Source organism: Mesoplodon mirus (assembly GCF_964341445.2).
Source record: "Mesoplodon mirus genome assembly, chromosome: 10".
NCBI lineage: Eukaryota > Metazoa > Chordata > Mammalia > Artiodactyla > Ziphiidae > Mesoplodon > Mesoplodon mirus.
In genome coordinates this window covers 49,535,302-49,548,183 of record NC_138986.1, presented here as the reverse complement: position 1 = coordinate 49,548,183, position 12,882 = coordinate 49,535,302, and the positions used below count along the sequence as shown (strand labels likewise).

At 44.1% G+C, this 12,882-nt stretch overlaps 1 protein-coding gene across 1 annotated transcript in view; it reads left to right on the top strand.

Annotated features, from left to right (window-relative positions):
• Positions 1 to 3,999, top strand: part of FIG4 (FIG4 phosphoinositide 5-phosphatase) — a 138,249-nt gene extending 134,250 nt beyond the window's left edge. The window contains exon 23 of the mRNA XM_082633553.1: positions 3,637 to 3,999. Within this exon, the coding sequence (XP_082489679.1) occupies positions 3,637 to 3,814 (178 nt within the window). The 3' untranslated portion in view covers positions 3,815 to 3,999. The remainder of the gene's footprint in view (positions 1 to 3,636) is intronic.
• The last annotated feature ends 8,883 nt before the right edge of the window (positions 4,000 to 12,882 follow it).

Below are 12,882 nucleotides of genomic sequence, written 5' to 3'. Positions count from 1 at the left end.
TCTTCTTTAAAAACATGTAGTGTGTCTAATGAATTTCTGCCTAAAGTGTTTCTCTTCTGTGAATGGGAACTGCAGTTAAGGCTAAGTGTCATCAATCCTTGGTGTTGAGTACACTGAGCAGCCCATAAATGAACTAAAGGCGACCGCAACATTCCTTGAGAGGAAATTCAGAGGCTTCCTTGAAGATGGGACTAGGTTTTGTAGATAAAAAGAAATGAGCCTGCAAATTTGTAATTATAATAATTCATCTCCAAAAAGACTACTAGCATTTGAATTAAGGGCAATAAGTCTTATCCCTTTGAGGACTGGGGGGAGAAGCTGAAAACAAAACTTCTGTTTATGGACAGGAGAGAAATGTCGGACGTTTTTTCCACCATGAAAGTGCAGTAATAAGCCACCTCTCTCTACTGGAGTGAACAAAGGAAAGTAGCCTTACAATTTCCACATCACTTAGTGTTTAAACGCTGGTCTTTTCACCCAGAAACAAATGCCATCTACGCTAATACAAAGACCGTTACATGTACTGTTGGAAGTGTTATGGGGTCACCTCCATCTCTCTCCAGTGCCCTTCAGAGACAAGGTGCCCACCAGCAGCCCCTTGGGAGGGTCTTGGATGTCCTTGTATTTCTTCCTTGCCTTGCATAAGCCAACGGGGAAATCAAGTGTGAGGACATTAGGAAATGTAATATTGCTACTCATGTCTTTACAGTTAAGTGTTCAATGATGCCTGCTCAATGTAGGATTAGTGGTAGTATATCATTTAAGAAGAAAGTTTCTACTTAAGAATGTTCAATGCTGTTGACTGACCACAAATAAGATTTTATTTAGCATTTTAGATGACAGTTTGGTCTCCTTAGACCAAAGATTCTCAAACTTTAGCGAGAAGCAGAATCAACACCACAGTGAGGTGGTGTTGAAGCCCTAAACCTACCTGCCACTCAGTCTGATACCATTTAAGGCTGATGTTGACATTTCACATTTAGAGTGTTTGTAATGGTTTTTCATTACTCCACGGGACATTGAAGCAGTTTACTGAGAAGCAGAGTGAGGACTCCTGATTGATTTACTGATAAGAAACCCCAGGCAGTGGGTGGAAGTGGCTGGTCTGTGGCCCTGTTCATGGTTGTCCCAGCCCTGCTGCTGTTCCCCCTACAGCCTGCCCACCCGTGTATTCAGCTGAGCTGCTGAAGGACAAAACAATGACTTGATGACTTGGATTCTCCTTTTCTCCTTTTCTCAGTTGCATTAAGGTTTAGTTCCCAGATGGCATCTCTCTGGTGTGATGCCTGCCGGGAAGCTCTTGGTTAATGCACACAGGGTTGCAGGCAAAGGCCTGGCTTCAAAGCACAGAAACCATTAGTCCCATTTTTAAATTGACGTTAAATGTCTCATCTGTGAAATGGAGGGTGTAGACACTAGACAGGTGTGGATGGTGTGGTCCAGGAGTTGCTGTGGCCGGCACTTTGATGACAATCTCTAAAACCGCTAATGAAGCCTCCTTTTTAAGTGTTCAGGTTAAAATGGTTTGACCCTGAATATTAACAACCGTTAAAGAATTCTAGCATCTTGCTTTGAATTATGTACATGACTGAAGAGTTGCTATGATTTTGTGAGGGAAAATTGAGAAGAAGAGTTCATATATTAATCATCCTAACCATTGTCATTATAACGTTACTTTTGTATTTTGAAGAAAAGCACTGCTGACAAGCTGGAATTCAAATTGACTCAGCTCAGGATTCTTTCACCTGGGTCTTTTTTTTTTTTTTAAACTTCAAGTAAATCACTATCCTTTGGTTTTTCTTTATTTAAATAAGGGTGTAGTCTAAGATCACGTGAAATTATTAGAGTGCTTTGGAAAAATGAGAGTATTTCATAAGCCATTTACCAAATTTGAGTTTAAATATATTACCCCAAAGTCAAAACAATTGAGTTTGACTTCCAGAAAGAATATTCCACCTTTAGTTGTATTTTAATTCACAGCGATTTTAAGCAGAGTCTCCAGCCAAGGCAGGATGTGTTAGTTTTCCAAAGGCAAAGTACAGGGAGCTACCTTGACTGTTTTCTAGGAGAGTAAGAAAGACCTAAGTGTAATTGTAACGCATCCTATGAGGATGGAGGGTTTTACTGGACAACTCTCGTCTCCCTTTGTGTGTCGCTCACTGCACCTTCCTAGTGTCCCACAAAATGCTGACGTTGCAAGTACAGTCCTAGCTGGGTCTGAGGTTCAGTTCTGCTTCTGACTGCAGGGAATCCCCCCCAGCTCACCAAACGGCCAGGCGTCCAGGATGCCTTTCTGGTCCTCTGATAAGATGTACATGAGCAAGACTGAGGTCCCAGCCCAGCAGAATAGATTCTCCAGATCCTTTCTCTTTGTGGTCTTGGTACCCTGATGTGGAGAACCAACCCCCCACTCCTCCGCAGGGCCAGCCCTGGGCTAAGTGGTGGAGTGTGCTGTCGCTGTACCCCCAGTCCCACAGGGTATAGCGTACCATCCTCGCCTACCCATGGCCTGCCTCTTCTTGACCTTCCACACACACACACTCTGAAGCACACCTGACTTGGTGGTTGATTCATCCCTAGAGGGCCTGCCCCCAGCCAAGGAGCTAATAACTAGCAGGTGCTCACGCTGCAATGAGTTACACGTGTGTCAGGCACCCAGCTGCATTTTGACAAGGCCTTTTTTGGAGACAGCGCCTTCCCCAAGGGTGGATGGAAATTTCAAGCACTATGGCAGTCTAGGTGGGGTGGGAATGGAGGGATATTTTTGAATAGAGAAGTTCTTGGGTGCTTTTCAAATCACCCCAGAAAGGAAGGAAGCTGCCTATTACAGATTTACAGTCTCTCATCCAAAAGATCTGAAGCCAGATGTGTTTCAGAATTCAGAATTTTGGGGATGTTAGCATATACCTTATAAGAACATCCCCAGTGTGATCTGAGGCTGATAAATAAACACGTTAATATTCACATGAAGTGGGCCGAGTATTGTATGTTGTACCACCAGATGAGTTTCAGTTGGGTCAGGTTTTGCTGGCAAAGTAACGTTTGGTTATTACAGCTTTTAGGATTTCAGAATTGCAGCTAAGGAATTATGCACCGGTAATTACTAACAATAGTACACTTTTTTGAGCACTGACAGTGTGCCAGGCACTATGCTAAAGGAACACTTTACAGATATAAACTCATTTACTCCTGCCATCAACCTATGAGGTAGGAATTATTAGTATCCCCTACTTCACTGATTCCTATTAATAAGCCCTACTTAAGAAAACTATTGAGTACATACCAGGCACCAAGGAAAGAGAGCAAAGAGTCTGTACAGCCCCTACCTCAGGTTACTTAAGTCATGTGAGGGAGGCAGATGGGCACACAGACATGGGTGTGCCCAGGGCTGCGGGAACAGAGGAGGGGTGCCCATCCAGCCTGCATGCCAGGGAAGGCTCCCTGGGCAAGTGCTGGTCCTGCTCTTTCAGGCAGAGGAGGTAGCCAACTGAGAGGGAACAGGGAGGTCACTACCACCACTTGTTACTACTAAGTTCACTCGTTCAAGGTCAGTGGCTCTCAAGAGCTTTTGAGGTCAAGGTCCCTATGGTCCTTTATTTTCTTTAATGTAGCTCTGTCCTCGCTTCTCTTCTATAGAACACCCATCTCAGCTTTCTCCCAAGACAACATCTATGAAGTTCAGCCTCCACAAGTAGACAGAAAATCTACAGAGATCTTCCAAGCCCACATCCAGGCCAGTCAAGGTATCATGCAGCCCCTGGGGAAAGAAGACACCTCCATGTACCGAGAATACATCAGAAACCGCTACCTGTGAAGAGACAGCGGTTCCCCAGAGTGGCCCAGAGGGGGACCAACAGAGTCGCATTTACTTATGCTCTAACGTGTTTGTCTCATCTTAAAAAGGTAATTTCCCGTCAGTCCTTTACATCAGAAGGCTTTTACTCTTTTTGTAACTGGGGAATTACAAATCATTGGTAGTAAAGAAATGACTGAATATTTTGCTGTCATTGCCTTTGCTTTATTTTAGAAATACTTTGCTTAGAAATGTGGTTAATCTAGTATCACACCATCACATTAAGATGTTAACAGGTATTTATTGAGGACCAGCTGTGTGCCAGGCCCTATGGTAGAGTCTGGGAATATCACAGTAAGCAAAACAGGCCAAAATTTTCCTCCTGTGTGAAACGAAGGCAGAGTATTTTTCTTTGTAGTTAACAGTTTTAAAATTTTATTCTGATGGTTATGTTAACTTTATGTCTTGATTAAAAAAATGTGTTATGTTGAAAGCCCTCGTTCTTAGGAAATAAACACTGAAATATCTATAGATAAAGAGACAAGATGTCAACAAAATGCTCTCCAGTGGTTCAGGAAAAAAGAACACATGATAAAGCAAATGCAGCAAAATATTAATAAATGGTAAATCTGGAAAACAGTAAACAGAAGTTCTTTGAACTTCTGTGAATATAAAATTATAGCAAAGTAAAACATTAAAAATGTATTACTGGGCTTCCCTGGTGGCGCAGTGGTTGAGAGTCCGCCTGCCGATGCAGGGGACACGGGTTCGTGCCCCGATCCCGGAAGATCCCACATGCCGCGGAGCGGCTGGGCCCGCGAGCCATGGCCGCGGAGCCTGTGTGTCCGGAGCCTGTGCTCCGCAACGGGAGAGGCCACAGCAGTGAGAGGCCCGCGTACAGCAAAAAAAAAAAAATAAATGTATTACTGGGCTTCCCTGGTGGCACAGAGGTTGAGAGTCCGCCTGCTGATGCAGGGGACACGGGTTCGTGCCCCGGTCTGGGAAGATCCCACGTGCCGCAGAGCGGCTAGGCCCATGAGCCATGGCCACTGAGCCTGCGCTTCCGGAGCCTGTGCTCCGCAACGGGAGAGGCCACAACAGTGAGAGGCCCACGTACCGCAAAAAAAAAAAATTATTACTCTGCATAGCTTTTGTGGTGAGCCGTTGCATTACATAATTTGATATTTGATGTCTAGTCAGGGTTGACATGCCATGTATACGTATGGTTTGCTCTCCACATAGCCAAATATAATGTGGACAACTTTCTGCATTTTCTGACAGTTTTACACAAATGATTTGATCTTATTATGTCTATGCTTTTTTTTTTTTTTTTTTTTTTTTTTTTTTTTTCTTTTTGCGGTATGCGGGCCTCTCACTGTTGTGGCCTCTCCCGTTGCGGAGCACAGGCTCCGGACGCGCAGGCCCAGCGGCCATGGCTCACGGGCCCAGCCGCTCCGCGGCATATGGGATCCTCCCAGACCGGGGCACGAACCCGCATCCCCTGCATCAGCAGGCGGACTCTCAACCACTGCGCCACCAGGGAGGCCCTGTCTATGCTTTTTTTTTTTTTTTTTTAAATAAAACAAGTTGTCTCAGTTTTCCTTTCTCACAAATAAAATAGAGAAGAAAACCAAGCCATCTAAAGGGAGGACGAAAGTTGATCAGCCTAAATTAAGTGACCTTTAAGGTATCACCAACCCCGAGATTCTGGGATTCTATGCAGGGTTCTGTGTTGCAGATAAAATTCACAGATGGTTTTGATCGATGCCATCGTAAAATCAGGATTAAAGGATGATGAAACAGTTGGCAAGAGGAATTTGGGTTGGCACAGTTTGGATATTGTTGGGCTGCACCCCGCAGGCCTGCAAGGCCTGTATAGGCCCAGCTTCAAGACTGAAGAAAGAACCTGGAGTCAGCCACAGAGACGTCAATGATTTCACGGATAGGGGGAGCTTACACATCTGAAGCAAGGTCCCGGAGTGACACCCCACCATGTGGGCCTGATGGCAGGCAGGACGTGGTGGCAGTCTTTGCTCCCAGGGAGGGGGGCTGTTACCAGTTATAGGGGGAATCGATGTCATGTGGCTCATCGGTTACCAGAGAAACGAGCAGAGGGCCAGGCCCCTCACTACCCCTTTGATAAGCTGTCAGGTGGAGCTGTCCTAATCTAAAGACTAGAACAGTCGCCAGCTGCGGGGTTCGGTGGGGCGAGTATGTAGGAAGGGCGGTCATGTGAGTAGGAGGTAGGTGAGACAGGCGCTGGTGGAGTGGGGGACGTACAGAGAGCAGGAGATCAGCCACCTTGGGCGGCCTGCTCGTACACTCCGCCTCTGCATACCCTGCACAACCCTAACAATCTTGGTCCAGCCCTCTTCTGCGACATTCCTGGGGTCAGGTATGTGGCAGGGGTGGGGGCGGTGGCGGCTAGGGGGTGGGGCCTGCAACCAGATACCACGATACAGTACAGGCAGCAGCCGCCAAAGAGAATCGAAAGCAAGATAGTACCTAGTATGCTAAGAACAGTCATTCGCCAGGATGTGGGCAAATTTTGGAGCCAAGCACTTACCAGGTCAATGGAGAGGGAGTCATTGTAGCTGCGCCCTATCCACTTACCAGGAAGGTAAGGCCACCCCTGGTTTTCACAGACCCAGACGTACCCTCATGGGGAGGGGAAGGCCCAGCTCTAAAACATTCCGGTGCCCTAGCCGGGAGTCAGCACAGTTTCAAGTGTGCCACCCCATGTTATGTTCAGTGCCACTAGGGGTGGACCCATTAGGTCTTTCCAAACAAAAAATAATTAATCCCGCTAGTCGGAATTATGTGTCCAGAAGCCAGCCTATTCCACTCCACACTGCACAGTCCAGGGAGGCTCACGGGCAGTCACCCCGGTAAAACGTCTGATTTGTGGTATGGTAACATTTACCAACAGGGGTCCTTCTGACATACTGGCATGCAGGACAGGAAGATCGTCAGTCAGTCTTCCCACCCCCCCCCCCATGGTCAGTCATCCCCACACGGTTGCATTAGCTGGGTCAGTTTTTCATGGAAGTCCAGAGGAAGACGACAACAGTATCCCACTGTAGACCCAGCAATTAGACTCATGTCACAGTGAGGCCATTGTTGATGCTCAGCCCTTGAGCAGACTTCCTCTGCTCAGGACGAAATGTAAGCCATCTAACACACAGCAGAGATCATGACAATTAAGCAATATACAAACAGTAACTGCATTCTGAGCACCTGTGGTTTCTGTCCTGGTCTGCAATACAGTTCAGAAAACTCAGGTTTTCAGTAATACAGGAATGAGTCTAAAATCATGTTCACAATAACCACCTAGTTTTACCCTTGTAAGAACCACAGCTACTCCATTTTGACTTTCAAATGCATTCCCCTCCTTAGTGGCCAAAGTAGATGTGCAACACATGTTCAATAGGCCACAAAACAGGCCACTGTGTTCAGTAAAGTTTAAGTTAAACCATGTGTAAACCGGAATAATTTCACCATACCTCCACATGTGAGTATTTTTCCATAATTTCCCCTTTTGATTGCAGAACTTTCGGTAGCCCAAAGTACATATCCCACAAAGCCAGGGTGAATGCTGCCTGCCTGCCCTAGGTCCAGATCATGTCCCTTTGTGTTAGACCTCCTTTATATTTGCCTAGTTATCCACGTTGGGGAAAAACTGATATGAACAAGCTCAGAGGTAGTTGATGCAGAATTAGAGGCTATACATTTTACCAATTATTGAATTGTTACACAAGCAGACTTAAAGCAAGCAGTGTTACACATCATGAGTAGTTATACTCTGTAATAACTAGATAATTTTCTTTTCCTCCTGAACATCAGGACAAAAGTGTGGCTAATGCAATAGCTTTCATACATCTAGACCTCAGTTAGCAGAACTAGAATTTAACATCCACTGAAACATAATATTTTTCTCTCTAAAACTACCCTTATTTCCACCAAACACAAATCAAGACTAATTTGCTTGCAGAATAAGTCTGGTCAGTTGACCACATAGGCTCCTCCAAACTGGCTGTGGTGGAACTCCTCAGAAGGAGTCTCAGACTGAATTCCCAAAAGGCTTCTCAAAGCCAGGAAAGCAATGCCAAAGGCCTGCCATCAGACTCCACCTCAGTGGATTTCTCTCTTCTAGAGGTCCCCAAAATACCGAGATTCCTGCACATGCCAGGAGACAGTCTTTCCCATTCACCTGATCAGGCTGCTCTGAACTACGAGTCTCCAGTTTCTGGAGGGATCAGGCAGAGAGAAAAGAAATACGTTTCAATTCTACCCACAGGTGTAGTTTACCAAATTGCTGCAAGTCATAACTAACTTGAGGGGAAGGGTTTCCCTATATCTAGAAAACAGAGATCAATCCAGTAATATTCCAGACAAAACCCATAAAAATTATAACGATATTCACCAGTTCACTCAGTAACCAATCCTTTCGTTAACTTTTTATTAAGCCATCAGGTTTTCCACTAGGATTCTCTCATTTCTTAGCCAGTTCAGCAGTATGATCTGAAATTTATCAGAGACCTCTACTTGTCAAAAAGTTCTTCTTATGAACTTTCTTGAAGATGAAGCACTTTTTGCAAAAGCATCAGAGTACAACAATAACTGTCTATAAACGACTAAAGACTTTAAAAGGCATGGTTAAACACCCGATTACAATGTAATTGATAAAGAAACTTTATTACAGTAACTAGAATTATAACTGATTGTAATCTTAACCCTGAAAAGCCTTAATCTCTGGCAAAAACCAAGAAGCAAGTAATTGTGAACTGTTTTGTCATACCCACATTTCCTGATTGCAAGACTTATGCCTTAGTCTTCCTCTCCTAAGAAGGCAAAAGTAGGTAAACTTAGACCCACCCAGCAATTAATGTTCCAATACTTTACCCTATTTGAAATGACCCAGATAGTCAATGAATTCTCTTCATTTAACTTAGTTTAGTTTTAAGATACCCAAATCTGGAGAGACTATTTTAGACAGACATTCCGAAAACATGATTATTCCTATAGAGTTTACCTAAAGGCTCTTACCTCATTTACATTTGCTTTAAATTTCATCATATCAAGTTATTTTACTTGCTGACAAATTCGCAACAGATATAAGGTCTTACTTGACCTCAAGTAAACCTAGGTACAACAACATTATACTTAACATTCATAACTCTAAAGACAAGTCTATATTAATGAAACCAACAAGCTTAAACTAGTTTCAATACCAGGTATCCATTCAGTACTGAATATGTCCCAGATCACGTGCACCTGAAATTCATTATGGCTAGTTTCCTTTATATCTCTGAGAATTTATATAAGTGCTTATTTTCTTTTAAGCCAAATAAATAGAGCTCATCCACAAACCAGTCTTGGCAATGCCATTTGGAGGCAGAGACACATCATATTTATAAGGTACACATGACATATGTATATCTATATAGACAGATCTCACAGTTTTCCTTCTAGCATTTAAAATGGTCTCTTTTCTGACAAAGGATTAATCTCCAAGATTTACAAGCAGCTCATGCAGCTCAAAAACAGGAAAACAACCCAATCCAAAAATGGGCAGAAGACCTAAATAGACATTTCTCCAAAGAAGATATACAGATTGCCAACAAACACATGAAAGAATGCTCAACATCTTTAATCATTAGAGAAATGCAAATCAAAACTACAATGAGATATCATCTCACACCAGTCAGAATGGCCATCATCAAAAAATCTACAAACAATAAATGCTGGAGAGGGTGTGGAGAAAAGGGAACCCTCCTACACTGCTGGTGGGAATGTGAATTGGTACAGCCACTACGGAGAACAGTATGGAGGTTCCTTAAAAAACTACAAATAGAACTCCCATATGACCCAGCAATCCCACTACTGGGCATATACCCTGAGAAAACCATAATTCAAAAAGAGTCATGTACCAAAATGTTCATTGCAGCTCTATTTACAATAGCCAGGACATGGAAGCAACCTAAGTGTCCATCATCCAATGAATGGATAAAGAAGATGTGGCACATATATACAATGGAATATTACTCAGCCATAAAAAGAAACGAAATTGAGATATTTGTAATGAAGTGGATGGACCTAGAGTCTGTCATACAGAGTGAAGTAAGTCAGAAAGAGAAAGACAAATACCATATGCTAACACATATATATGGAATTTAAGGGGAAAAAAATGTCATGAAGAACCTAGGGGTAAGACAGGAATAAAGACACAGACCTACTAGAGAATGGACTTGAGGATATGGGGAGGCGGAAGGGTAAGCTGTGACAAAGCGAGAGAGTGGCATGGACATATATACACTACCAAATGTAAAATAGCTAGCTAGTGGGAAGCAGCCTCTAGTGGGAAGCAGCCTCATAGCACAGGGAGATCAGCTCGGTGATTTGTGACCACCTAGAGGGGTGGGATAGGGAGGGTGGGAGGGTGGGAGGGAGGGAGGGAGATGCAAGAGGGAAGAGATATGGAAACATATGTATATGTATAACTGATTCACTTTGTTATAAAGCAAAAACACACCATTGTAAAGCAATTATACACCAATAAAGATATAAATATAAATAAATAAATAAATAATAAAATGGTCTCTTTTTTTTGTTCTTCTCTTCACTCTCAGGGATCAGATGATTAAAGTTCCTGAGAGCCCAGATAGATCATTTACATCTCAAAGGCACAAGAAATATCAATTCCTTCTAGAAAGCTAACTTCCTCTAAGGGCATATGAAAAAAAGTTTTAGAATGTCAAAAGAGTCCCATCTTGGACATCTTCAGGGATTTCTTTCCCTAAATAGCCAATTCAGTTTAAACAAATGACAGTAATAGATAATAATACATATCATTCACTCACATTCACATGCCTCACTTTCAGAGGAACATGAATCAGCATTCAAGTTAACCTTCACTTCAGCTGTTAGCTCAGCCTCTGTGGCTTTTCTTAATATAAAAAGCAATAGCCAACCCCCAGCTTGCAGCCACCATCTTATTGTCTAACCGTTTTCCCCACTGTAGTTGTTGCCAGAGCTGCTCCAGGTCTTTGCTCAAAACCCATCAACCCCCCTCCCCACCTTTAGCAGGAGTGTCCTTGCTCACAACCCTTCAACCCCTGCTTTAGCAAAACTGTCCTTACTCAAAACCTGCCAGCCCCCCTCCTCATCTTCAGGAGTTAACATAAATCTTTTAAGTTAAAGGGTACAGAGATAAGGAAGCTACAAACAAAAAATCCCAGATGGAACCAGCTGAGACCAAGATAGCAATGAATCTGACCTCCAACAGACACTGAGTCTCATTATATGTTGATTTTACTACATTAGCGTATTAAATGACATCTACCAGAGACCATGACTGAACATTAAGGACCAAAAAAGGATAAAGAGGAGGTGGTACCCCATTCCTTCAGAAAGAGCCATGCCCCGTCCCTGGAAGACTAATGCATATGCCTCCCCTTTATTAGCCTCACTCCTCCTCCCTTTGTATTTACTCTTTAAAATTAAATAATTTTTGCCAGGTGGGTGAGAAGTTGATCTGTGAGCTAAGTTCTGCTTTTCCATTCTTTGGCCACTGAATAAAGCTTATGCTGTGTGGACCTCAGCTTCAGATTTGTTATTTGCCTATTCGAACCCGAACAGAAAAAGAACCCTCCCTTGCCAAGACAGAGAGCCTCAGCCGGGCTAGAGCTCAAGCAGGGTCCATACAACTTAAATTGGTAACAAATGTTGGTGCCCAATGTGGGGCCCATTCCATCAGGTAACTCAGGGCTTACTCACTGACTCAGGGCCAACAAAGCTGGCTAAATAACTGGGCAGTTGGCCCCAATTTGCAATCTCTGGGCCAGTGAGGGCTCCTAAATTTAGCCTGAGATCAAAAAGCAGCCAAGGATCAAGTGGAGTGCTCCCCAGGTAGACACCCCCTCCCCTAGCACATCTATAGCAAGGATGCTTGCTACCGATTGAGGTATTGTCCAAGGTTACACCCGACACAGGGGGCCCCGACACAGGGGGCCCTGACCACACTTTGGCTGATAAAGCCAAGATTGGCTGTAGGGATTAGCTGGCTAAGGGAAAGCATCTTGGCCATCTAGTTGGAGCCAGACCTCTGTCTAGAGAACTGGACTGGGTGGTTGGTTGTCCAAATTGAGCCAGTCCTCTGGTGAGGGGCGAGGTGACATACAATTGGTCACCTGGTTGTACCAGTTCCCAGTAAGGGGATTGCACTGGACATGAAGCCCTCCAGAGGGCATCATGCAGTAAGAATATCTCTTTGTTTTGTGTGTGTGACCTAAGCCCTAGTCTCTGTTTTTGATGCAAGTGAATCTTCAATCTCTGTTCTATGTGGTTTTGTTTGTTCTAATGCTCTTGGCAATACTTGCTCCATCTGTGGGCACAGGCTGGGCACTTAAAGGCCACTAGGAGACTCACCACCAAAAAGACTCCCATGAAAGTATAAATTGGTCACGGACCAGGGTAAATGATCATTAGGCAGTCTGCTAGCCAGAAGCAAATGTCCGTATAAGTAGGCACACTGTAAAACACTCACAGCCCCAACCCCTGAGGTGTTCCCACCTCTAGGGTATAGTAAAAAATGCAAGAGCATGTCTTCTGTGTTGGTTCATCTTGCCCTAACTTGCCATCCCAAGGCAGGGTATATGTCTCTGTCAGATAGGTCTCTCCACACTACCCTTCATCACAGATGCCTAGGGATCCCTCCTCTGAGACACAGATCCTTTAAAAATCCTTGTTTTTGCTAGATTTCAGGGAAATCACTTTGCCTGGCTGGGGAAGGAAGATGAGGACCCCCACACTGTCCAAAGTCCGTGGATCCTTGTAGCTGAGAGTGTAGAGAACTGGACACATGCCAAATGTGCATTCAGTCTCCCTACCTGATTACCTGTAACTGAGCAGGGACAAGCCCTTTTTGAACAAGCCTCCTTGACTGCCGGAGAGGCTCTCTGGGCAATTTATCTGATTAGAGAACCCTTATTTCCCACTCGCCCTTCACCCTATCTCTGGGGGCTGCTCACTGAAAGCACTCACCCACATCAGGTATCTCCTCCAGCCCCACAGTGGATCTGGGAACATCT